A 27,660-nucleotide genomic window follows, 5' to 3' on the forward strand; every position below is an offset into this window, starting at 1 on the left:
AAATAATATCTGGCATTTAACGAGGCCTCATAATTGCAAGATCACTTACATCTAGAGATAATTGAATCCAACCTTCACCATTGTGCAGGGAGTTCTTCTATGCCATTTTTAGCAGGTGTTATCTAGCAACTACATAACTATAATGATACCTGATCACAGGTAAGGTTTACCCTACCTGATAAGCCCTCCCGTGGAGGTGCTTTAATTTATCACTTATAAATTATTACAGACATAGCCAAATTCAGGTGTGGTTAAGTCTGATATGGACACTATACCATTGCTGGGTATGCTTGCCCTTGTTTCTTTGTATCTCATGTCACTTTTGATTCCTACCAAACCAATCTTAGCCTGTCTCCATTCCTACTGTGTGTGTGTGTGTGGTGGGGGGGCAATTAATAGACTTTAATTTATTAGGACAGTTTAGATTTACAATAAAACTGAGCAAATAGCAGAGTTCCCATATAGCTCCTTACACACACACAGTTTATTCAGTATTAATGTCTTGTGTTGGTGTGGCACATTTGTTACAATTAATGACACTTTATCAATACTTCACTACCTAAGGTCCATAGTTTACATTAAGTTTCATTTTTTGTGTTGTAAGGTTCCACCTCCCTCTGGACCCTTGACAACTACCGATCTTTTTACTATCTCTGTAGTTTTTGCCTATTCTATAATGTCATATAGTTGGAATCACACAGCATATAGCCTCCCAGATTGGCTTCTTTCAGACTGGTTTCTCTCACCACGTAATATACATTTAAGGTTCCTCTGTATATTTTTATGGCTTAATAGCTTGTTTTTTATCAATAAATAATATTCCATTGTATGGAGGTACCACAGTTTATTTATATATTCATCTGTTGAAAAACATCTTGGTTGCTTCCAGTTTGAGAAATTACGTATAAATCTATAAACATTCATGTGCAGGTGTTTGTGTAGACATGGGTTTTCATTGCTATAGGGTAAATAAATACTTATGAGCACAATCACTGGATCATATGGTAAGATTATGCTTAGCTTTGTAAGAAACATACAAATTGTCTTTCAAAGTGGTTGTATCATTTTGCGTTTCCATCAGCAATAAATGAGAGTTCCTGCTACTCTGTATACACATCAGAATTTGGCGCTGTTACCTTTTTTGGATTTAATCATTCCAATGTGGGTATAGTTGTATCTCATTGTTTTAATTTGCAAATCCCTGATGTTATATGATGTTGAACATCTTTTTATATGTTTATTTACCATGTATTTCTTCTTTGGTGAAATAGCTATTTGGAACTTTTGTCCATTTTTTAACTGAGTAGTCTATTTGTTTTTTTTTTATTTTTGAGTTTTAAGAGTTCTTTGTATATTTTACATACTCGTCCTTTATCAGATAACATGTTTGCGAAGATTTTCTCTCAGTCTGTGGATTATCTTCTCATTCTCTTAAAGCATGTCTTGTATTACACAATCTTTAACTTTAATAAGGTCTAACATCTACTTTTTTCATGGATCATGTTTTTTTTTTTTTTTTTAATTTTACTTATTTATTTGTCAGAGAGAGAGCACTAGCAGGGGAAGTAGCAGGCAGAGGGACAAGTAGGCTCCCCACTGAGCAAGAAGCCCGATGAGGGACTCGATCCTAGGACCCTGAGATCATGACCTGAGCCGAAGACAGACCTCAACCGACTGAGCCACCCAGGCGTCCCCATGGATCATGTTTTTGGTGTTATATCTAAAAATTCATTACCAAACCCAAGGTCAACTCAATCTTCTTCTATGTTATCTTCTAGAAGTTGTATAGTTTTGTGTTTAACTCTTAAGCCTATGATCCATTTTTAGTTATTTTCTGTGAAAGTGTAAATTCTCTGTCTAGATTCACTTTTTTCTCATATGGGCATCCAGTTCCAGTGCCATTTGTTGGGGGGGGGGGGGGGGGATTGTCCCTTTTTCATTGACTTGCCTTTTGCTCCTTTGTCAAAGATGAGTTGACTTTATTTGTGTGGATCTACTTCAGGGTTCTCTGATCTCTTCCATTGATCTATTTGTCTGTTTTCTTACCAGTATGATGCTGTCTTAATTGTTGTGATTTTATAGTAAGTCTTGCAGTTGGTCAGAGTCAGTCCTCTGACTTTGTTCTTCTATATTGACTTGACTGTTCTGGATCTCTAAACACAGTTTTATTTCTTACTTCCTGATCTATATACCTTTTATTTCCTTTTCTTGCTTATTGTGTTAGCTAGGACTTCTACTCTTGTTTCGAATATGAGTGAAAAAGGAGAAATCTTTGCCTGGTCTTGATCTTGGGGGGAAAGCATCTAATTTCTCACCATTAAGTATGGTGTCAGCTGTAGGTTTTTTGTACATGTTCTATATCAAGTTGAGAACTTTATTTTCTCTTCCTAGTTTGCTGAGAGTTTTCATCATGAGTTTAGATTTTGTCAGATGCATCTTCTGCATTTATTGATATGATCGAATGAGTTTTCTTTTTTAGACTGATTTGTGATGGATTATACCAATTGATTTTTGAATGTTGAACCAGTCTTGCACACGCAGATTAGGTCCCACTTAGGTATAGTGCATAATTCTCTATCTGTCTTGTCAGGTTTGATTTGCTAATATTTTGTTAAGGAATTTTGCATCTATATTTATGAGAGATATTAGTCTGTGAATTTTCCTTTCATGTGATACCTTTATCTGGTTTTGGTATTTGGGTAATGCCGGCCTCATCGATTGAGCTAGGAAGCGTTTCCTCAGCTTCTACTTCTGGAAGAGATTGTAGAGAATTGGAATCGTCCCCTCCTTAAATGTTTGATAAACCTGTCTGGGTGTGGTCCATTCTTTTTTGAAATGTTTTGATTATTGATTCTATTTCTTTAATAGATAAAGACTTTTTCAGATTATTTCCCCTTGTGTGAGTTTTGATAGTTCGCATCTTAAAAGGACTTTGGTCCATTTCATCTAGTTATTAACTTTGTGGGCCTTCAGTTGTTCATAATATCTATTATCCTTTTAATGTCCTTGAGGTCAGTAGTGATGACCTCTTTCATTTCTGATATTAGTAACCTGTGTTCTTCTCTTTTTATTTTCTTAGTTAGCATGGTTAGTTTATCAATTTTATTGATTACGGTAGGCCAAAAATGGATGCCCAAAAGATGCATTAAATCACTGTAATTTTTGAGTGTTATCTTAACAATTTTTGATGTGATTAAGCTAAGGAACTTTAAAGGGGGAGTTTATTTAGGGTTATCAGGGTGGTCCTAAATACAATCACCTGTGTTTATCAGAGAGTGGCAGAGGGAGTTTTGAAAGAGACACACAGAGGAGAAAGCCTTGTGAAGAGATTGGAGTGATACAGCCTTAAGCAAAGGAATACTTATAGCCACCAGAAGCTGGAACAGGCAAGGGAAGAAATTTCTCCAGAGCCTCTGGAGAGTGTGTGGTCCTGCTGACACCTCAAATTCAACCTTCTGGTCTCCAGAATATGAGAATAAATTTCTGTTTTTTTAAGCCACCGATTCATGGTAATTTGTTATGGCAGCCCTGGGAAACTAATCCATTGATGTTCTCAAGGAATCAGCTTTTGATTTGGATGATTTTCTCTATTGATTTCCTGTTTTCAGTTTCATTCATTTCTGCTCTAAATTGCATTTTTTCCTCCTGCTTGTTTTAAGTTTACATTACTCTTCTTTATCTAATTTCCTAAGGTAGAAGCTTATGTTATTGATTTTAGACCTTTCTTCTTTTCTGATATATGTATTCAGTTCTATCAGTTTTTCTCTAAGCACTATTTTTGCTGTGTCCCACAAAGTTTGATAAGATGTATTTCCACTTTCATTTAGTTCAAAATATTTTTCACAATCTATGGAGACTTCATCTTTGACCCATGTGTTATTTAGAGGTGTGTTGTTGAATCTCCAGATACTTTGGGATTTTGCTGCTATCAATTAATTTGCTAAGGCTCCTTCAAGCAAATAATAGTTGACTTCCCTTGCTTATTTTCGAGCAAATCAGCTTATGCTCTGGTATAACAGGCCTTCATTCTGAAAGACATACAGAAATGCTTTCAGTACAGTGAAGAATGTGGTTGAGGAGATTTAATCTGTAAATCAGACAATGAGGCAGGAAATACAGGGAAATGCCTTCAGTATAGTTAAGAATGTGGTTGAGATTTAATTTGTCTGAGCTCCCATCCACAGTGCCCAAATAGTAATCCCCAACCAGTGGCTTGGCTCATCTATAGAACTAAGCCAGGGACACACTCTGACCAGAGAACTCACTGGGGTGCAGATCCTCAAATGAGGAGTTATGCCAACCCTAGAGTCCAGATTGCCCACACCCAAGCAGAATTCTGAGTCACAGCCCCACCCACTATAGAGAATGCCTTCCAGCCGCCCTTCTCACCAGAAGGGCTGGCAACAACTTCTGGAGGTCGTGTAGCCCAACAGCACTTGAGCTCAGAAGCAGATGGACAGGGCCGATCACCCCAAACCAAAGCCAGTACTGGGTATGGAGACTTCCCCTGCCATACATAGGCAGGGAGATTAATCCATAACCATACTGAGAGTAGCCTGGAGCGCCCCTACCCCTCCTGCCCAAGCAAGGAGGCTGAGACATAGTGCTACTGACTGTGAAGAGTGTCTTCCAGCCCATCTTACCAGAAAGATTGTCAGAAACACCTGAAAGTGTGGCCCAGCAGTACTCAAGCCAAGAGAAGAGCAGACACAACCAATAGTGCAGAGAGAAGGCAGTGGCCCTGTATGGCCAGGGAACTTGGGGTACAGATCAGCTTGAGTTAAGACGATAAAGAGCTTTGCCAGTTTTAGAGCTCTTTCTACTGCTGCACCCAGGCAAGGAATCTAATTTGTAGCCGCTGAATACAGTCTTTAGCCTGTTTGACCAGTGAACATAACCAGAGCACATGGGAAACTATTTAGCCCATTCAGGAGCCCTGCATAGAGTGGCACTTGAACAGAGAGCACAGCCCATATCTTCCCCCATCTGCAGAGCAAAACCAGTAGCCTCATCTGACCACAAATTTAATGCATAAGGTTTAAGGTCCCAAAACAATGAGCTATACATGCCCTGGACTCTGACCTGCTGCCCTGACCAGGCAGGAGAGCTGATTCATAGCCTCATCTGCTACTAAATGTAGTACCAGTCCCAGCCATCTGGTAAGTCTGACCAGTGAATTCAGGCAACCATGGAGCCAACCCAACAGCTTCACTTGGGTAGGGAACCAAGCCAGCCGTCCTGTCCAACTGATCCCAGCCAGTGGTATAACCTACCCCTCCATTCCCATCCTCAGAGCTCAAATAGTTGCCTAAAAGTAGATGGTACTTTTACCATCTTTTACCACGTGGGCACACAGACCCCACGTGCCCAAAACATTACCAGCAGACTCACCCAGAAACCCAAACTTAGCTGATTAATAAAGAAAGGTCTCTGCCACAGCAAACTTACAAAGTCTGGAAGAGGAGCCCTATCATTCAAATGAGCCAAAACCAATGTAAAGCACCAAGGATCACAAAAAATCAGGTAAATATGACACCACCAAAGGAAACTAATTAAGTCCAATAATTGTCCCTAAAGAAATGGAGATTTTGAACTGTCAAAATGTTCAGAATAACCTTCTTAAAGAAGTTTAATGAACTATAAGAAAACAGAAAACTAAATGAAACTAGGAAAACAATGCATGAGAAAAACAAATCTGATGAGGAAATAGCAACCATAAAAGAAAGAAAGAGAGAGCAAGAGCAAAAGAAAGAAAGATCCTAGAGTTGAAAAATATAATAACTGAACTGAAGAATTCAATAAAGAGTTTCATGAAGAAGAGCACATCAGTGAGCTGGAGGATAGAATGTTGGAAATTACCCAGTCAGAGGAGTAAAAAGAAAAAAAAAATGAAAAGAGTGAAGAAAGCCTATGGGAATCATGGGACACAATGTAAAGAAAAAATATTCACATTATGGGAAATTGAGAAGAAGAAAAAGAGGTAGAAATTATATTTAAAGCAATAATAGCTGAAAACTTCCTGAGGAAGGAAGTAGACATCCAGATCCATGAGGCCCAAAGGATCCCAACTAGGTTGAACCCAAATTGGGCTACATTGAGACACATAATTAAACTGTCAAAGACAAAGAAAGAATTTTAAGAACAGCAAGAGAAAAAAGAGAAGTTACACACAAAGGAACCCCAGTAAGACTATCAATGGATTTCTCAACAGAAATGTCTCTGGCCAGGAGAGAATGGGATGACATAGTCAAAATATTGAAAGAAAATAACTGTCAACCAAGAGTTCTATAGCTTGAATTGAAAAGAATTTTGTACGCTGTCCTTCAGAAACAAAAGAGGGATGAAGACTTTCCCAAGCAAAAGACAACAGAGTTCATTACTAGGTTCATTATTTAACTTACAAGAAATCAAAACGAAATTCTTTGGAAATAAAAGAATGTAATTAGCATCATAAAAACACAAAAGGTAACATAAATCTCACTGATAATGGTAAACATATAGTTAGATTCTGCAATATGGTAATGGTGGTGCATAACTCATCATTCTAGTTTAAAAGTTAAAAAAAGCAAGAGGCGCCTGGGTGGCACAGCGGTTAAGCATCTGCCTTCAGCTCAGGGCGTGATCCCGGCATTATGGGATCGAGCCCCACATCAGGCTCCTCTGCTGTGAGCCCGCTTCTTCCTCTCCCACTCCCCCTGCTTGTATTCCCTCTCTCACTGGCTGTCTCTATCTCTGTCGAATAAATAAATAAAATATTTTTTTTAAAAAGTTTAAAAAAGCAAAACAATCATAAATATAAGAATCTATCAGTTACACAGTATTAAAAAACACGTATAACAGTAATAACCTAAAATGTGAGGGTGAGAAGAAGTAAAGAACAACAATAAAACCTCAGGGACAACAAAAAGAAAATGGCAGGCTTAAGCCCCAACTTAAATGTTAATGGTCCAAATATAACAACAGACAGAGAGACTGACAAAGTGGATTAAAAATTATGGCCTGTGAGGCACCTAGATGGTTCAGTTGGTTAAGTATCTGACTCTTGATTTCAGCTCAGATCATGATCTCAGGATTGTGAGATTGAGTCCCACGTTGGGCTCCGCACTGGGCATGGAGCCTGCTTAAGATTCTCTCTCTCTCTGTCTGCCCTTTCTGCTCCCTCTCACTCTCCCCCTCTCAAATAAATAAATAAATAAATATAAATAAATATTATGGCCTAACTCTAGGCTGGCTACAAGAAACTGATAACAAATAAAATCATTAAGAGAACAGAAGATAAACCATAAAAATACAAATCAAAAGCAAGTAAGAATGGCTATACTAGTATCTTATAAGTAGACTTTAAAGCAAAAACACTTGTCAGAGAGGGGCATGGAATTATAAAAAAGAGTCCACCCAAAAGACATAGCAATCTTAAGTGTGTTCATACCAAACAAGAGAACTAAAAATATATGAAGCAAAAACTGGTGGAACTGAAAAGAGAAATTGACAAATCCACAATTACAATTTGGAGGTGTCTACACCTTCCTCTCACTAGACGCAAAAAAATCCAGGGGTACAGAAGATTTCAACATGACCATCAACTACCAGGATCTAATCAACAGTTTTAGACATTCCACACAACAGGATACATATTTTTTCTGTAAATGCCCATAAAACATATACCAAGATAGATCATATTCTAGGTCATAAAATAAACCTCAGTTGACTTAAAAGAACTGGAATCATACAATGTATGCTCTTCAATAACAGTAGTATCAGAACAAATATTAGTAACAGAAAGATAACAGGCAAATCTCCAAACACTTAAAAATTAAATAATGCATTTCTAAATAATCCATGAATCAAAGAGGAGTTCTCAAGGGAAATTTTTTTAAAATACATAGAAGTGAGTGAAAATAAAAATGCAACACACCAAAATTTGTGGGACACAGTTAAAGGAGTGCTGAGAGGAAATTTGTAGCACTAAATGCATTAAGAAAAATTGGAACTGTATCAGATTAACAATCTAAACCCCTACCTCAAGAATCTAGAAAGAGAACAGAAAAAGAAATGTAAAACAAGCAGAAGGAAGAAAGGATAAAGATAAGAACAGAAAGAAGCAGATAAGAGCAGAGAAGAGACACTTTACCAGTATCAGGAGTGAAACTGAGGATAACACTATAGACTTTACAGATATAAAAATAAGGATTATTGTCAACAACTCTAGACACACAAAATGGCACAACTTAGAAGTAATGGACCATTTCCTCTAAAAATTTAAAAAAAACACAAATTATTGATACATGCAACAACCTGGATGAATCCCCAGAAAATTATGCTGAATGAAAAAAGTCCCAGAAGCAACCTTTCCATTTATAAAACATTTTTGAAATGACGTTATAGAAATGGGAAACAGATTAGTGGTTAGGGTTTAAGGAGGGGAAGGAGTGGTGGGGAAACATGAGGGGTCCTTGTGGTGATGTAACTGTTTTTTGTCTTGACTATATCAATGTCACTGTCTTGGTGGTGCTTTTATACTATAATTTTATAAAATGTTACCATCGTGGTAAAGTAGGTAAAGGACACCAGGGATTTTTCTGTGGTATTTCTTGCCTACTGCATGTGAATCTACAATGATCTCAAAACAAAAAGTTTATTTTTAAAATATCCCCCAAAATGTGAGGGAATGAATTGTGGGTAAAGGTGAACTATGGAACATACGGGGCTATACATTAAGATAAAGAGAAAAGGAAAGGAAATAAAATTGATGTGATCCTTTTACAACACTGGAGGCCACTTGTTCAAATAGAGCATTTAAGCAGCAATGTTCATTAAATAACTTTTGTATGCCTCCTGTAGAGAAGCCACGGAGTTAGGCCCTAGAAGGAAACAAAGAATAAAACGTGGTTCCTTCTTTGAACAGTATTAGAATCTAGTAGGAAAGAAAACAAGGTTACAGTAACTACAAAGGATAGTAGAAAGTGAGGAATATAATATAAGGGATATGGAAAGGGTGTGGGAGCTTAGAGGAAGAACCATCCCCCTGGGCAGGGAGGGTATGGAGTGTGACTCCATGACGGTTGTTGCAATTTGTCTGAATCTTGAAGCGTGGTGATAAGGGGTGCGGAGGGGGGAAAATAGCACTCGAAGTGAAGGCAACAATGTGAGCAGTACTGCAAAATGAAGTGTGATGGCATTTTCAAAGAACAATTTATAGTTCCATTTGGCTAGAATAAAAGACTTTGATAGAGTAGGTAGGACGAAGTCTGAAAAGAAAAGTAGAATAGAATTTTGGAGCACCTTGAGTGTCAGACTAAAACTTCGGACATCAACCTAGAATTCTGTATCCCGTGAAGTTATCCTTCAAAAGTAAAGGAGAAGTAAAGACTTTCTCAGATAAACAAAAGCTGAGGGAATTTGTCACTAGTACACCTGTCTTGCAGGAAGTGTAAAAAGAAGTTCTTCAGAGAGAAGGCAAATCACAGGTCAGAAATTCAGATCAAGGGGCGCCTGGGTAGCGCAGCCGTTAAGCGTCTGCTTTGGCTCAGGGCGTGATCCCGGCGTTCTGGGATCGAGCCCCACATCGGGCTCCTCCACTGGGAGCCTGCTTCTTCCTCTCTTCCTCTCCCACTCCCCTGCTGTGTACCCTCTCTCGCTGGCTGTCTCCCTGTCACATAAATAAATAAAATCTTTAAAAAAAATTCAGATCAAATTAATTGATACAGTAAACTAGGAAGTAAACGCAGACACTATCCTCTCAGAAAATGTACACTTAGGACAAGGTAGCACATACTTCTGCCTTTCATACTTGCTTTATCTTTATTTAATTCAGTAAAACAAGCCAAACCTGCCTCTTTTTTTTTTTTCCAGAATGATTTAAGAATGTTATCAGTAAATGATAAAGGTTAGGAAAACTAGTTTACTTCTCCCAATTCATGAAAAACCTGTAGAAACAGGCAGTTGTTTTTCATCAAGTATTTCTAAAATGTCTGCATGTTGTATAAAATATCATACAAAGTTAGAGATAAATTATTTCTTTTAAGAGTTACACATGGATAAATGCCCATTCTTTACCAGATATGGTGCTAGATATTTTCACATAACTAGATCACCTCATTTTGTTCTCAGTCAACTCCATGAGATTTTTCTCATTGTTCTTGAGTTGATGAAATTAATACTCAAAGGGGTAAAGAATTTTCCTAAGGTCATACAGAGTGAATGACAGGACTGAAATTTGAATCTACTTCTGCAAAGTCCAGAGCCAACATCTTTCACGTACACCAAGTTTGGCATTTTTGACACACTGGACTGCCCTCTGCAATGTAGGATGCTTAGCAGCAGCTCTGGCCTCTACCCCCTAAATGCTACTAATACTTCCCTCCTCGAGTTATGACAACCAGAAATGTCTCCAGGTGCTGCAAATGTCCCCGGAGGGACAAAATTACTCCTAGGTAAGAACTGTTGGTTTATACTGTGGTACTTCACCTCTAAATTCTTAACTCAAACATATTTATCCAATTAAAGCAACACGTATAAAATATTTGATTGAGCAATTACTGTAAATAAATGAAACCTGAGCAGAAGAGTAAGCGCATGCTGTAGGATGATGAGTAAAGCGACTCATGAAGGACTTAAGTTAATACCTGATCACGGAGACAAAAGAGGAAGCCAGGAAACGTAGCATCAACACTTGGTACAAATGAAAAAGTACCAGTTGCAAGAATGAGCTGAATCCACGTGTGACATTACAATTGAGAGAAAAAGAGTTCAGCAAGCAGGAAAGCAGGATAAGCTGAGGTGAACATAAGCAAGCAAAACATAAAAGTGGGTCAGAAGCTTGATAATTCCAAGATAGTTTAAGCTGAGGCAGTTCAGAATCAGGGACTAGGAAAATAGGACCACAGACTTGAGGGAATTGAAACTAAGACAGAAAACTTCTGAAAGGAAATCTGTTACATGCTACTTACTAGTACAGTGCCCATCAAAGGGTATTTTCTACCCTGGCCTGCTGTTGGACTCAACGTGGTGAGCAGCATAAGAGGCAATGTACAGTCTCATTTGATATGGATTAGAATTATAATATGAAAGATTACCAAGCAAAGATATTTTCAAAGTCTCACTTTCTATAATAACAAAAATTAAAGAATTACATCATTTGAAAACTGTAGAATGAGTAGAAACCTTGTGTGTGATACTACCTCATTAATTTCATGATAAACCAAAATAATTACCATTCTTTGTCAATATTGGGTGAGCCACAGGCTTTGGAACTTCTGAGAGTGATTTAATGGCTCTTTTCTGCTATTGTTTTATCATTTATTCTTACTATAACTTCAAATATTTTCCAACACAACGTCATTTAAGACCAATAAATTGTAATGTTGCTGCCATGCTAAAAATGCCTCTGAAAATCAATAACTTTGAAAAGAGGTTAAATGTGATTTGACTCTATGAAGAAAGCTAAACAAGATGGCCCTAGGGAAGAGCACTCTGAGGGGAAAAACAGCATTAAAACAAAAATATGCTATAAATGGTATAGATTTATATATGCCAGGAATCTGTCCCCTCTACTTCATCTTTATTCTGATAAGAAGGTGTCCTTAGAAATATTTTGATTTATTGAAGTTATTAAGGAATGTGTCCCCATTTTTAAAAATTCCCTTTGTAAATAGAGCGTTAATATGGTGGAGTTGGGAAGTAGATCACAAGATGAAACTGAAAAAAACTACAAATTATTATAAGTTCTAAGAAGAAAAAGAGTAAGGTCATTGAGACAGAATAACAAAGAAGGAACACCAAAATTTAGATTGAAGTGTGGTAAAAGGTTTATCTGAGAAAGCAGTATCCATGCTGAGACTGAATGAATAAGTAGAAGTTTATCAGGGAGAGGAGAGAAAGACGTTACAAACAAATGCCTCAAGCAGGAAAAAGCTTGACGTACTTGAGAAATGGAATGTCTGGCTAGAAGATGAGGAGGAAGAGAGAAGAGGTGATACAGGGCTCCACGGCTCATGGCCAGCTGGGAGGAGTGTTTCACATTTCAGCTCAGGGAGAAAGACTATGGGTTGAGATTCTGGGTCTGTTACATGTGTGAGATTAATTAAATTATTGCCCTCTGTTTGCTTCAATTTCTTCCTCTGTAAAAAAGCTAATATTGATAGGCCTTCTCTCATAGGTCGTTGTGAGGTTTAGTGAGTTAAAATAGGCAAATTGATGTTATTATTTTTAGAGATTTATTCTGAGTGCAATGAGATGCCACTGCAGATTTTAAGTGACATTATCTAATTTATTGTTTTAAAAGCTCATTCCAGCTACTGCTTCTGTTTGAGAAAGTCTTGATGTGAATTTAAAGGTTTCCAAGGCATTTTGAATGATGAGTAGCTTTTTGAGCTTGAGAGTTAAGGATCCCAGTCACAGATCCCACTGAGAGAAAAATGAGATATAAATTTGAAAAAAAAATTAAAGGCTAGAAGACTAGGAAGTGATGAATGATTAGAGAATTAAATTGGGATACCATGGTTTTAATAAAAGATGAGATTTTTAAAACGGAATCATTGATTCTTAATATTTAATTGGCTAGAGGATACTGAGTAGTGTTATGGACATCGTAGATAAATGCAGAATCCCCAAACGAAGCTGCCCACTGTGAACTTTAAATGAGACCATATACATAAGGGTAAATACAAAGGAACGGTTAGGCTAAGATTTTTTTTAAATAGGACACAAAAAGCACTGCCATTAAATAAAAAATGATTAATTGGACTTCATTCAAATTAAGAACTTAAATTCATCAAAAGACAATATTAAGAGAATGAAATTGTACTGCACCCCTGTTAGAATGGCTATAGTTTACCAGTAGGGAGAGTACTCTAAGGGAGAAAGTAGAGCGATTGCAACTCCCATATATTGCTGGTGGGAGTGTAAATTGGTAGGACCACTTTGGGAAACTATGCAGCATCTACTTAATCTGAACATACATACACCCTATAGAGCAATTCTTACTACAGAAAGAAGTACTTATGTCAGTTATATCTCAATAAAGTGGGGGGGGATAAGTACTGAGGTCCATCAAAAGATAACATGTAAGAATACTAATAGCAACAATAGTGAAATGATTAAATAAATTGTGGTATATTTATATAACAGAATACTTCATAGCAATAAAAAACTAATCTTAATAGAGGTTGAATAAGTGATTGCTTTGGGAAAGGGGAATTAACTGGAAGGGAACAGAGGGGAATCTTCTGGGTTTATTACATACTTTGTTCTTTACATTTTGTCAAGCTGAATACTTTGGATTTGTGCACTCTGTGTAATTTAAAGTATAACAATTAAAATGTAAGTAATAATCTTTTAAGTGTAAAGAACATAAAGAAACTTGTCTTTTTAAGGGTTTTTTGTTTTGTTTTTTGTTTCTTTCTTGGATTTTTCAAGTAGCCAAAGAGGGTGGATTGAAGAAAACAAACATGGAATAAGAGGGATCAGAAAGTGTGAAAGAACATAGAAAGAATAGGAAAATGGGCAAGAGATGGGAGCCTTTAGGCATGTGGATTGGTAGGAAGAACTTAGAAAAAATGAAGTAAATGCTTGATAAATAACAAGGTCAAAACCATAAAGAAAGATACTTCTTTGCACTCTACTAAACACCATTCTTATTTTTATGTAGTAATCAATTGACCACAGTTTAGTAGCAGTCTTTCTTCTTAAGAACTAATTTGAATCTTGAAATGATTTCTTTTGGTGTGCTGACTGTCCCTGTTTCGTGTGCTTCTTATTTCTGTGTGACACCTTCTACAAAGTGAGCATACTGGAGAGATCTATAGGTTACTTAAGCAAAAAGAAGAAATGTATAATTAGTTTGGTTTGGACAGTTTTAAATAAAGTATCAGACTAGATAGATATTCGGCTAGTGCTAAAGTTCCCTGACTAGCTTTTTGAAGCTTTCAGAATTATATTACTTTCTTTCACATCATCAATCTGTATTATATAGTTAGGTTGTTTTACTTCAAGTCTCCCATCGACATTTCTTTTGTATGCATATACTGAAATGATTTTATTTAATAAAAAAAGAACATCTCCTGTGTGGATTTTAAATTTCCCTTATTAAATATTTATATTTTCAAAATGTCTTTATTTAATTGAGTGAGGTGCTTGGTGCCATTTCAAAATAACCTCAGGTGGTAGGTGTAATGACATATCAAAGATTTGACCTTTAGCATTTTAGGGTTCTATTTGTCTGCATTTTCTTCTGCATTCATTTAGTCTTAATTTATATGCTATTTCTCTGTATGACTTAATGAGTGGATATATTTGGCATGAGATTCATTAACAAAAAGAAAATATATCTGAATACATATTATTTCTGTGCAGTCGGACTAGTGATTTTAACTTCATTTATATCTGTGTATGAGCTGATCAGTATTCGTACAACCCCCGTTCATTCTCATTAAGTGCTCAGCTGAAGAAACCCTGGATCTACTAAACCGATGCCCGTTCTCTTACTTCTCACTTCTTTGCAGTCAGCTTATTATATTCTTTTATTTACCTAGGGATGCTTTATTTTCCAATTCTCCACTATTCCTTTTAAAGAAAATTGAATGTAATATTTACACTGATGTAATTAAATTAACATCTTGCAGCATCTTCTTCTATGCTTTGGTAACATCGATAATCATTTGTCTGGGTAGCTTTCAGCCTAGAAACAGAGAAATAGAATAATTATCAAGGATAATATTGTGATGTGAAAATTATTTTTATTTACCCATTTAAGTATGTCTTCATTGATTTTTAGAAAAGGGTATCTCTTATGGAGAATTTTGTTCAATAGATTATTGGTCAGGAAGGCTACATATCTATGTTTCCATTATTTATTTTTATGTTTTTTCTCAGTTTACACAAATCTTTATCCCAAGAAGAAAATCTGAAGGATCAGTTTAACCATACCCTTAGTACTTATGAAGCAGCTTTGAGAAATAGAGAGAACATTGTTGCCATCACGCAACAACAGCATGAGGAACTGGCTACCCAGCTGCAGCAAGCTCTGGCGGACCGCGCGAACATGGAGTTGGAGCTTCGGCACGCCATGGAGGCCTCCCGAGCGGCCAATGACAAAGTGCAGAAGTAAGTCAAATGATCTTGCATGATTTCAAGAGCATGAGACAAAACAAAACAAGAACGCTGGTTTTGCAACTGAATAATAGATTATTTATTAGGCATGTTGTTAATGGTTTAAGACAAAAGTAGATTGAGCCAAATGAACTTTTTTATTTTTTGCCTATAGATTGCCTATCATACCTACATAGTTGGGGTCAAAAAAAGTCACTCACTTGGGAATCATGGTTACCACTGAGGGCAAACCACTTTTATTTAATAACTGCTCTTCATTAGTTCCTGGAGGCCATACCATTAAAAGCCTTTCATAGGTAATAGGTAAAGTTACTGGCAAGGGAAGAGGCAGTCAAGTAATCAACTTTACTCATTTAGCTTTGTGATAATCCTGCTTGAGTTGAGATCATCTGTGAATTTGTAATCTGAGACCTCTAGGCACATAGAATAGTTACAGTGGAATTAATTTTCATGTGTTGTTCTGAAGTATTCAGGACAGCTTTTCACAGTGCATAGCTACATTTGTTTATTTTCGATGATCTTCACATTTTTGTTAAAATGTTTAAAAAGCTACAAAATCAATCAGTCCTTACGACAGCTAGCAAAGTGTTAACATAGGACATATCATACAAAGAATTGTTAATTTAAGGGACTTGAACACTGTAGCAGAAGCTGCTAAGGCAGCTTTAATGAAGTGGAACTTGTCATTTTAACTGATCCCATCTTTATGTATTGTTAACTGCATTTTGTCATTCACACACTTAATTGCCTTCAGTTCCTAAGACATACTTTTTCCTTAATTTTATTCAGTCTCACAGTATGAAGTAGTGCTAGCTTCAGAGTTTCTTACTTCTTACCACTTTTTATTTGAAAGTAAATCATCTCAACCATTTCCCCAATGTCCCTGAAATTATGCTTTGAATGGTAGCCCAGGGTTAAGGTAAATCTATAGTTAAGAACGATTTTTAAAACAGATTAGGAATTATGCATATTAAAATCTTTATATAATCAGGGTACCTTGAAATTTATGATTTATGGTAAGTATTCTGTTGTTTGTAGGTTGAAAGATTAGGTTTATGTTCAGTCAGAAACTATGTCCAATTATTCACAATGTACATTAATATTCTAAAAATACTAAGATACATAGGTAGATCCCATTTCATTGTAAATTACAGATCAGTAACTTTTGACAGTCAAGATCTGTTAGCTCTATTTGCTTGAAGTCTACAAATAAATACAAATTTCAAAGTTTTCTTTACATGTAGTTCTTTAATTTATATACATGACTAAAATTCCCTAAAACAGTGTTTCCCAGAGACCAGTTAAATTTCTATAAAATCTTTGGAAATGTTGTCAACCTTTTATTTTTTAGATCTCATCAACTATTATTATTTTTTTAAATAATTTAAAAAATACTTTGTATCAATATAGAAGTATTTCAATTTTGAAGTAAAAATAACATCATCTCAGATAATGCTTTAAATTGAGTAAGTTTGACTTTTTGAGAAACTTACTATATTGTCCTATTTTTCACATTTAACCATGGACAGATCAGAAGGTTTTAGTGGAATGACACTAATCAATGGACAGAGTTTAAGTGAAACAGTTACATCATTTAAATGTTAAATTTCTATTTAAATGTTGAATCTTTTATCCTAATTTCCAGCAATAAGACCCAGACAAAATACAGGAGGTTTCCTATTCATATTCAATCCACTGTATTTTTAATTGCCCTCAACTGGGCAGTGTACCTTCATTGCAGTTAATGTGGGCATCAACCTATTTTATTGCATTTAAGAGGATAATACTCCAGGAAACCAACTTAAAAGACTTTGATAGGTGGTATTACTCTTCTCCATATGATCTGAAATTTCTGTTATTAGCAATTATTTTTGAAGGTCCTTTGTAAATATGTCAGTATTCTAGGCAGTAATTATAATGTAAACTAAAAAGGTACACATTTCCCCTTTTCCTTTCACAACCAAATTTCTTGAATAACTGATCTATATTCAGTATATAATTTTTCAATTCCGTTGACTCCTGTGCTACTCAATACACTATGGCTAGCTTTTATACTGAAATTGTTCTTTTTAAGATTACCAGTAATTTCCTAACTATTAAATTCCATTTCTAATTATATTTTTATTATAAACTAACATATGATCCTGGTAAACAATAAGTAAAGATGCTCCCATATCTTCAGTAATGTAGCATAGTGGTTTAAAAGCCCAGAATCTGGATCCAAAATGCATAGGTACATGAACTTGTACATTTTGTTTTAAAACACTGTGCTGATGCAGATAATAATATATGGGCAATAATACTTCCACCTCGTAATGTTGTAAGAATTAGATGAGATAAACATTTAATGTCTTTAGAACAATGCATGTTGCATTGTCCCTCCTTCTCTTGCCATTTCACTCCACACTGTAATATCTCATTCTTCAGAAGGGCTCTACCTTTTCAAGACTAAATACCTTTATATACGTGGGTTCCTCTGCTTGGAGCCTTTTCACCCTTTTCCCCCATGAAAAAGTTATTCATCCTGTGAGATCAGTGCAGCAGAGAGGATAGAGGCAGGCTTTGTAGTCAAGTCAGACAGACCTGTATGTCAATCCCTGCTTTCCTACCTATTAGCTGTGAGATTTGGGGCAAATTACTTAACCCCTGGAAGCAAAAGTTCTCAGTTGAAAAATTCAGACAGTATTACTGCCTTCACAGGCAGATTTGATACGAGTAATAAACTGGATACCATGTAAGATAGCTAGTTCACTGCCAGTTACTTTATTATCAGCATGTTATAAATTATATGTGAAGTAGTTCAATATAAATTGTGTGTGAACTCATCAAACTAGCAAGACTAGTTCAAGTATCTCTTCTCTATAAAGTCTTCTTCAGCTTCCTAGAAAGTTAAATATCACTCTCTTCTCCGTGTTTTCATAGTATGTTAAAAATTCCTCCCCTGAAAATAAAGCCCTCGCCATTTTCCTGTATCTCCTGTCTCAGTAATGGTCTTCAGCAGTTTCAGCACTGTCCTTATTCCCTCACTCTTTCTTACTTTTCACTTTGCTGTCATTCTCTGTTTTCTGTACTGCCTATCACCCGATTCCCTCTATTCCATCCTCACTTTTAATTGCATTATTTCAGGCCTTCATCATCCTCCCTCTAGACTATTGAAATAATCATAAAACTAGTTTATTTGCCTCTAGGCCTCAGCAAGGTGTCTTCCTTGCTGCCACCAGAGTTAATTTTTCTAAAACTGAAATCAGGTTACATTACTTCCCTATTTAAAATCTTTCAGGGGCCCTTCATCCCCTACATGCTAAAGCATAAACAACTTAGCAGGCTATATGAAGCCTATCACCTTTCTGGCCTTCATCCATTTTCTGGTATCATTTCCTCCTACAACCCCAAACACAATATCTCTACACAAGCTATTTCTTCTTCTTAAAGCATATCCCTCCCTTCCAGTACCCAGCCAAATTTTTGTTACTCCTTAAAGTCCAGTCTTAACATTACCTCTGTGATGTTTCTTAATTTTTTTTAATTTTTTTCATAATACTTAGTCCATATCTTTGTTAGAGGTCTTAATCATCTAGGTGTTACAATTGCTTTGTTGACCTGTTTCCTGTCTACTTCACTCCCTGCAAAATTACTGAGCATTCCCAAGACATGGAGAGTGTTCCTTTCATCTTTGTATCCACATTTCCTCCAAATATTCACACAGATGCCTGCTGCGAAATAGGTACTCTGTAAACACTTAGGAACAAATGAACTAGAACAATTTAATAGGTTGATGGGATGACAGAATAAAGTAAAAGCAAGTCAGGTCCAGAATACACAGGAAAATTTCAAATGTGCTCTGATCTACTTTAGGTCCTAGATAAAAAAATTTTATCCCAACCCGGTACCCAATGCTAGTAGAAGAGTTTCATAGAAAAGTATGACCTTTGTGGCTAGTCCTGCCTGCCTGCCTCCCTCACTGACACCACCACTCCTATGGTATCTGACTTTCTAGTGGGCTTTTAACCCTTGTTCTATCCACCAGCTCCCATCAAGTTTAATTACATTTAAAAGATCTGAAATCTTCAGTTAATAGTGGAGAGACTATATACTATTTCTAATAATTATAGAATTTTAAATTTATATTTTATTTCCTTTTAGAGTCAAATGAATTTCTTAAATTTTTTGAACCTGTAGGAGTATTCCTGAAAAAGAAAGTGGTGCAGAATTACCATCTATAAGCTAGCCAATATGTACAGGCAGAAACACCGATAGGGGAAAGTGTAAAGAATGCCAGACCTTATTTGTCCAAAAACAGCTTCTTGGCCCAGGTGTCATAAAACCTAAAATTTCACCAGTGGAAATCCATTCCCTTGGGTTAAGCAAGGCTAAGGTACTTCTCTTCTAAAAATGTGTATGTTTGTGGAAGAAGAACACATTGTCATTTCAGTTTTAGGTTGCTCTTTGGCTGATCCTGGATGCACTTAGTTTTGGTGAGCTACGTGGAAGTAGAGGGGACTAAAGAACAGGTTACGAGCATAGGAACTTTGTAAGAGAAACTTCTCTTAATGATTCGGCCAAGGACCATCCATAATTCTTGTTTATTAGAGATAACTGACACACATATCCATTAAGTGATATTTTTATCATCACCAGAGATTTAAACTTCCTTGTTCTTCGTGCTGTATTTTATTTCCCATCTGTCTCTCTGTCTATAGATAAGGTTCTTGTGGCCTAGAACAAAAGTTTTCTGAAGGATTTTAAAAATGTATTTGACTATTCTTAACATACCTAAGCTACACATAATTACTTAAAATATTTACAACCAGGCTTATAAGGTTAGAAGATCTCAGAAGCTTCTAGATTTTACAGTAAAGTAACTTTTGTCACATAATCATCTTTACTGTGGGCCAGATTTACACTACTTTGATTCAAATCCCTCATAAACTGTAACTATATAATAAGTAGATCAGACAAAAAGATATAGGACAAAAATTCTAAACTTTTAAACATGTTTTCAAGAAAGAATGTATCACTATCTAAAATTTTCTTTCTTTTCATACTTTAAAAAAAATCGGTTACTTAAAATTTACATGTGTTCTCATTTCTAATTACATAATTAAAATATCAAAGATCAGCATAGAACATTTCCTTTTGAAATATAGGGCATCCTGAGCTTTTGAGTGGTATTGACAGGGAAAAAAGAAGAAGAAGAAGGACATGTAAGCTAACAAAAAGTCTTTCCTGCCTCTTGGTCAAATACTGATTTCTGTGAAGAAGTTGAGGTCACAAAGAAATTGTGAATTCTCAGCCTGGTTTCCCTGCTGATGAGTAAGGACTGTCTGTAGTTCCCTTCGAGGTGTCAGGGGAGTCGCCATAGTGTCACACAAGGGTTCTTAGCGTAGAGCAAACATACTTTCCACAACTCAGCTGCTTAATCTGTTTGCAGGTTGAATTATAAAACAGGGTAGATGACTCAGTACTGGGAAGGGGAACAGAGCATTTCCACAGTTTCTTGGTTTAAAAAAAAAAAAAAAACCTGCCTTCTTTTCATCAAAAGACATCACTAAACTTTTTAGTTTTGTTGCTGGCTCCAGAATCTGATTTTAACCATAATGAAGACAAATTGTCGTAAAATATCCTTACATAGTTTAGTACAAAAGGTGTTATAATTATATTGTTGTTTCACTAAAATTATTCTGCTTCTTGCCAATTTTACCTGTGATTTTTTTTTTTTTTAGTAAATTCTTGGTTAGACTATAAGTAGCAAAGCAAAATAGTACACATGTCTGAACACTTTATAAATGTTGATTAAATCAAAGGATAAGTTTCATAAATTCTCACCTCAGTATAAGGTTTAAATCATTGTTTAATATAAAGTTGAAAATTGATCTTGATTTATTAGTATTATTAATAAATGGGAGGATTTAAAACTTGTGGAAATTGCTCTTCAAAATTTATTTTGTGTTTGAGATTTAAAAGCTCTGTGAAATATGATACATACCTCAGCACATAATGAGTCAAATAATTTATTGTGGTAGTTTATGTACAAATAAACTTCCCAATCAGCTCTAGAAGGCACCTTCCAAATCTAGATCCAATCAGATATTGTCATTTATATGTGGAAGATGGATTCAGATGACTCCTAAGCAATCGTTGTAAGGTGTACAACATCTAACATGCTTAATTTTTGTTCTTGAGCACATGATATGCTTTTTAAGAATTTAATATTCTAGATTTGTAAATCATAACACATATTTTTAAATTAAATACATATTTAACTTATGAAATACAAGTCGTCTTACACACTAGGAAATAAGTATGTATTTTATAAAAAATTTAATTCCATTATATATTTGTTTAGTGGATCACCTTTCTCATCCATTGAGTACATAAAGTAGATTTCTTTAGAGCTACTTTTATTTTATACACACACACACCAATACCTGTCACATTTGATAGATATGTATTCATTTCTTTACAAAAACTAAAGTGTTGGGTTTGCACCTTTATCTTTAAGGAATGTCTCACTTTGACACAAAAAAGAAACATAGTGTTAATTTTCGATGGCATTCCTCTCTACTAGGGAAGGATTAATGTAGGATTATTGAAATTGAAGCCTAACCCGAAACTTGAGAAATTCTAATGAAGTGGAAAGTAAAGGATGCAAGCTAAAGAAGAAAAAAAATTCTCTAAACCTAAGAATCTGCACTTTGTCTGATACAGTTAATGTTATGGAATGAATCATAAAAAGCATGAAAGTAGGGACCAAAAAGTTGAATTACAACACAGCTGCTTACATTTGATCTGCTTCTTCACTTCAGAACCTATCTTCAAATAGGTGATCTAGAGTTGGGCTAATATACATTTCTGCCTACTAAGATAGATAAAACATGTTTCAAATGAGTACAATGGAAAAGAATGAAAGAAAAAGAACAAAAGAGTAAAATATGGGAGATATCCATGCTGTTTCAGTTTAAGACCAAATAAAATGCAGGAATTTTTGTTGTTTTTCATTAATCCCAATATTACAGTAATTAAAAGAGATAATGTCCCTGTTATTTTAGGGGATTATAGGATCCACTTAACAATGATCATATAATTTTTAACCAGAACTTGATAGGTTAACATTAAAAACAAAAAACCAGGAGTTCTTATGCTCCAGAGACATTCAAATGTGATTTTCACTTATTTATATTAAATATAAGTTCCTTAGAGTGGCCATATGACCGGACAAGCATCCTTTTCCTTGGTTTTGTTCTAGCTCCAGTTAAAGCCTTCCTACTGTTTAACCCTTGACAGGCTACAGAGCTCCCAGGTACTTCTGTGAAGACAGGAGAACTCATTCATCCATCTTACCTGAGGATAGTTTTAGAAATGATGAAAACAAGATATATAAAGTGATTTTAACTTTCTTATATAATAGCACTAACCACCAGTGTACTTTAGAATTCCTTTGTAGTAATAAAGAGGAAAGGGAAGCTATTGTAAAAATTTGATTTTAACAAATTTTCATTAGTCCTGCTTGGATGTTGCTCAGCCTCATTATGCTCCACAGCTCACTCAGAGCTTCGTCCTTTGCTTTCCCTATTCTTAAACACATAGAAAATTTAATATGATGTGTCTATCTATTAGTATAGAAAGGTCTACATTATTATATAAATCACGGTCTGGTTTTCTTTTAATAAATCCTCAGTAGACACATCTAAAATCTGATATATACTTCCTTACTAGGTATAGCTTTTATTCCCAAAATGTAATTAGAAAAAACCTAAATTGAACCCAAGAATAAGTAGAGATACCAATTTTACTTAGATCCTAACATTCCAGGCTTGATTATTTCTCCCCACTAAGCCAGGGATTTGCCCATGTGCATATTTTGCCCTCAAAAAATACAGAATAAAAGAATCTTTTGGGGTGCCTGGGTGGCTCGGTCAGTTAAGAGTCCGACTCTTGATGTCAGTTCAGGTCGTGTTCTCAGGGTCATGAATTCAGGCACCACGTTGGGCTCCACACTGGGCGTGAAGCCTATTTTTAAAGAGAGAGAGGGAAAGGAAAGGAAAGGAAAGGAAAGGAAAGGAAAGGAAAGGAAAGGAAAGGAAAGGAAAGGAAGAGAGAAAGAGGAAGAGAAAGAAAGAAAGAAAGAAAGAAAGAAAGAAAGAAAGAAAGAAAGAAAGAAAGAAAGACTCTCTTGCTTATTTCAGTGTAGCTTTGGCCGGCAGTAAAATCATAAACATTGCCCATACATAAACTTCATTCTTGATCATTTATAGTTAAAAAGAAAAAAATCATTCTATAACAATATAGTATGTAGTAGCAGCTGAAGTGGTCTTCTTTCTTCTTCATATTGTCATATATTCTTGGGCAACTCAACAAATTTTTTTTTTCTGTAGTTCTTAACCTAAGTATAAAGAAAAAAAGAGTTCCACTATTGTCGATTACCTTGTCAGGTGTTTCTATATAAAGACTGACTAAAAATGAAAAATGAGGCTCCAGAAATTACATAGTGAACAGTATTTTAGAACTCACTAAACTTAATCACTTCAATTTTTTAATTGTTTTGGCATTTATACCATTCAGACTAATAGTCCTTGGGACATCATCATCTTTGACTTTTTCTTTTGCTGCATATAGCAGTATCCTAAAAGCATATGAAAGCGTGTATTATTTCTCTTTATGTTACCGTTTGCCGTTTGACAAGCTACACAATGGTAAAACATTTAAAATCTTGAAACATCTGCTTCCTTAAATTAATTTGCCTTCTGAGCTATGTATATTTCACATCAGTCTTGCAAGAAGTTCTCTACTACTGACTGGAGGGCCTAATCTTTCCGAGTGGTGGGAGTAGCACAGTTCAAGAACAAGAATGAATCTCTGTATAATCACACCACAATGTGAGGTGACCCTAAGACAGAGAACTGACCAGATACACATATGGGTTTTAGGAAGACTTTCTGATGCTCTTTTTTAACACAGCTGTGAGAAGAATGTGGCTAAGACCCAATAGTCATTCTTGAGTAGAGCTGGCAAAGGAAACCATGAGGAGAAGAGAATTTAACACATGGGTGTAAGAGAGCACGGCTTCATTGATGCGATCTGAGGGGAATGCCTAATGACTGGAAGAATCAAACTTGGCAATGAAAACACAAAGCTCTTTTCATCAATTCAAACGCAGACTCTAAAGCTGCAGATGGTCACCTCCAGCCTCGTCTATTCAGCACGAGGTTTTATAAAATGGCACTTTGGTGAATACTAATAGATCAAAACAAAGATTTAATAACGTAAAGATGTGGTGTTCATTTTTAAATGAGTATACAGGTCAATGTCTCAGAAAAGGATAAAAAGAGTACCTTTTATATGTGGGTCTAAAGTCTTTTTGTTATTTTTCAACTTCCAAAATAAATGACATCTTTAACATACAGATTGTGTTTTCTGGAAAAGAGTTTACATTAAGAAAAAGAAACCAAAATCAGGATTTATATTTACACTTACTGATTTCATTGTCTCTGTTTGAGGATTCTCAGTTTATAATGTCTGTTAAGGTCATCTTTAGTAGTTCCTTGAAGCTCACTTGATAGGATAAATATATATTACCATTTTCAAGTATGAATCAATCTAATTAAAAATTAGGCCAAAATATTTTATACTTGAAATAGAACTTTTTTCCCTATCTTTTCAGAGAATGCTAAGAGACATTGTGTAGTACAAAGGAAGCCTTTGAACTTCAATGCAGTCTTGAAATTATATTTTTGCTACTTTGTATTTGATTTTCTACAATTTTATAAATTCCTAATAATTGCTTATATATGAAAAGGTAATTCACTGTGTTCTAACTTGTTACTGCTTACATAACTGAATCTTACTTTGAATTAAAATATGGTATATTTTTCCAGAATAAATTACATTATTAGTTGTGATTAGCTCTTTATAGTTTGTAAAATTCTTGAGCTAAACCCCCCAAAATTAAGCTTTATTATCCAAAATAAGCTTATCATATAAACTTAAATAACTCATTAATAGCTTTCATATTTCTGCTACTTTGTGAAGTAAATATAATTTGTAAGTCTGTATGCCTAATATTCTTATCTTATAAGTGACATTAATACATAATAAATTAAAGCACTAGAATTGAAAGTTAAAGGGGAGGCAACTCAGTATCTAGTAGAGATATCAGTGAACTAACAGGACCCTTGATTGTCATTAACTAAGTATGTAGAAGTCATTAAATTGTGTTGCTTCTCAGTGTCCTCATCTGGAAGGTAGAACTGATATACTTCCCCTATACTTCAAAACATGGCTGTGAGGATCAAATAAGATGCATGTGCATAAAAGTATTTTGAAAAGTATAATGTGCTCTATAAATGTAAGCCATTGACTAAAGAGTATCTTCTACTTATAATATACGTTTTAAATAAAAAATTGTAATCACCTTTTGGGAACTAGAAATAGTAAGTGAGAAAAATAGTGAATTTTAGCCTCAGAGACATAAAGTAAAAACCATGTAACTTTGGAAAAAGAGATTCTTCACAAAGATCTTGGAAACTGGAAGTAAAAAGGATTCTATGCATTCTCATACATTTTTGGTAAGAATGCAAAATGGTAAAACCCCTGTGGAGGAAAATTTGATAATATCTAACAAAATTCCATATGCACTTATACTTTGACTAAGGAAAATTGCTTCTAGGAATCCATCCTGAATATATACCTCCATGAATATGAAGCAACATAGGAATTACAGGATTGGTTTTTGTTTGTTTTTTTAAAGATTTATTTATTTACTTGAGAGAGAGAGAGACACTATGAGCAGGTGGGACAGAGAGAGAGGGAGAAAAAATCTCAAGCAGACTCAATGTTGAGTGAGGAGCCAGATGCAGGACTCGATCCCAGGACCCTGAGATAATGACCTGAGCTGAAACCAGGAGTTGAGGCTCAACCAACTGCACCATCCAAGTGCCCCTACAGGATTGTTTTTATTTATTTTTTAAAAAAGATTTTATTTATTTATTTATTTGAGAGAGAGAGAGACAAAGATAGCGACAGAGCATGACCAAGACAAGCTGGGAGGAGAGGGAGAAGCAGGCTCCCCGCTGAACAGGGAGCCCAACACAGGACTCGATCCCAGGACTCTAGGATCATAACCTGAGCCAAAGGCATATGCTTACCTGACTGAGCCACCCAGGCACCCCCAGGATTGTTTTTAATAGCAAAGAGAAGCAGTCCAGGGGCGCCTGGGTGGCTCAGTCATTAAGCATCTGCCTTCGGCCTAGAGCATGATCCCAGATTCCTGGGATCGAGCCCGGCATCAGGCTCCCTGCTCCACTGGGAGCCTGCTTCTTCCTCTCCCACTCCCCCCGCTTGTGTTCCCTCTCTTGCTGGCTGTCTCTCTCTCTGTCAAAAAAATAAATAAAATCTTTAAAAAAAAAAAAAAGAGAGAAGCAATCCAAATAGGAGAGTAGTTGAGTAAACTATGACATATTCACATAGTGGAATACAATGCAACTGTGAAAAAGAGAGAGAGAAAGGAAGGACGGTCTGTAAACTGATATTGAGTGATTTCAGGACATATTCCTAACTGAAAAAAAAAATCAAGTACTTATAATATCCTATCTTTTATGTGAAAAATAAGCATAAAAAGAATAAGAAAGATAAACCCACAGCTAATGAATTATTAGCCTTTGGAGGTAGATGGGAAAGAGCACCTAGGTCTGGAGAAGGGAAAGTACAGTGAGTCCAGAGTATTTTTTCGTACGAGAAAGCAAGTACTCAAAGACTAACAAGGTTATGTCGAAAGGATACAGAAGCCAGCTTGGAAATGTTCCCACTGACCAAATTTGGCACGAATTTGCCTTAGGAATTTTATCAGTATTAAAGTAGATACTAATCCTTTCTCTTTTTAAATTTTGATATTTTGTTTATCAAGAAATTTTTGTGTTAACTTTGATTTTTTTAAAATATTGATTGAAATATTATTTATATTGATTACTGATGTTTTTTGTATCCCCTTAAAATTTTCACCTGAATTGAGTGCTTCATTCATCTCACCCTAGTTCTAGCCCTGAATACTCTGTAAAAGGTGAAAAAGACACTGCTGGAGAAAAAAGAAAATACTCCTGGTTTACCCTTATTCAAAAAATAATAATGAAAACTTAGTAAGTTAACCTAGCTTGTATGATTTCTACTGACTGGTGTTTCATATTGAGAAATGATAGTACTATAATAGAGCTGAACAACTGTGGTTCTTCCACCCTATGGAATTTCACCAGGTTTTTCATTGTATACTATCCAGAGTGTCTACCATTGTCCGAATTTCAGTTTCTTATGTCAGGGTCATTACCCGCACCACTTCTGTCAACTGTTGCTTTGTCTTTATTTCGATCATCTGTATAGATCATTCGTCATATCTGTCAATAGTAGGGTGGTCCTGATTGCATTCTAGAACCGAAATGTTGATTTCAATTTGAGAATGTGTGGTTTTTATGAATCAAACATAAATCAGGTAGAGAAAATTACTGTGACGATGTTAGCTTAATAAGTTGAATATTACTTTTACTTTTTAGGCCCTTGGCTTAG

General features: G+C 35.5%; 1 protein-coding gene across 13 annotated transcripts in view; it reads left to right on the forward strand.

The window, feature by feature from the left end:
- MIPOL1 (mirror-image polydactyly 1) overlaps positions 1–27,660 on the forward strand; it is a 357,607-nt gene that overhangs the window by 272,688 nt on the left and 57,259 nt on the right. For 10 of the 13 annotated variants that reach the window (XR_008957207.1, XR_008957208.1, XR_008957206.1 and 7 more), the window contains one exon: positions 14,872–15,102. The exons of 2 other annotated variants lie outside the window; for them this stretch is intronic. Coding sequence is in view for 6 of the 11 variants with exons in the window: in XM_057306421.1 (XP_057162404.1) it covers positions 14,872–15,102 (231 nt within the window). In the remaining 5 variants the exon portion in view is untranslated. Of the gene's footprint in view, positions 1–14,871; positions 15,107–27,660 lie in introns of those variants that run through there. One more of the 13 variants, XM_057306422.1, reaches the window with a different exon arrangement.

This window comes from Ursus arctos, unplaced genomic scaffold, assembly GCF_023065955.2.
Source record: "Ursus arctos isolate Adak ecotype North America unplaced genomic scaffold, UrsArc2.0 scaffold_37, whole genome shotgun sequence".
In the NCBI taxonomy this organism is placed as follows: domain Eukaryota; kingdom Metazoa; phylum Chordata; class Mammalia; order Carnivora; family Ursidae; genus Ursus; species Ursus arctos.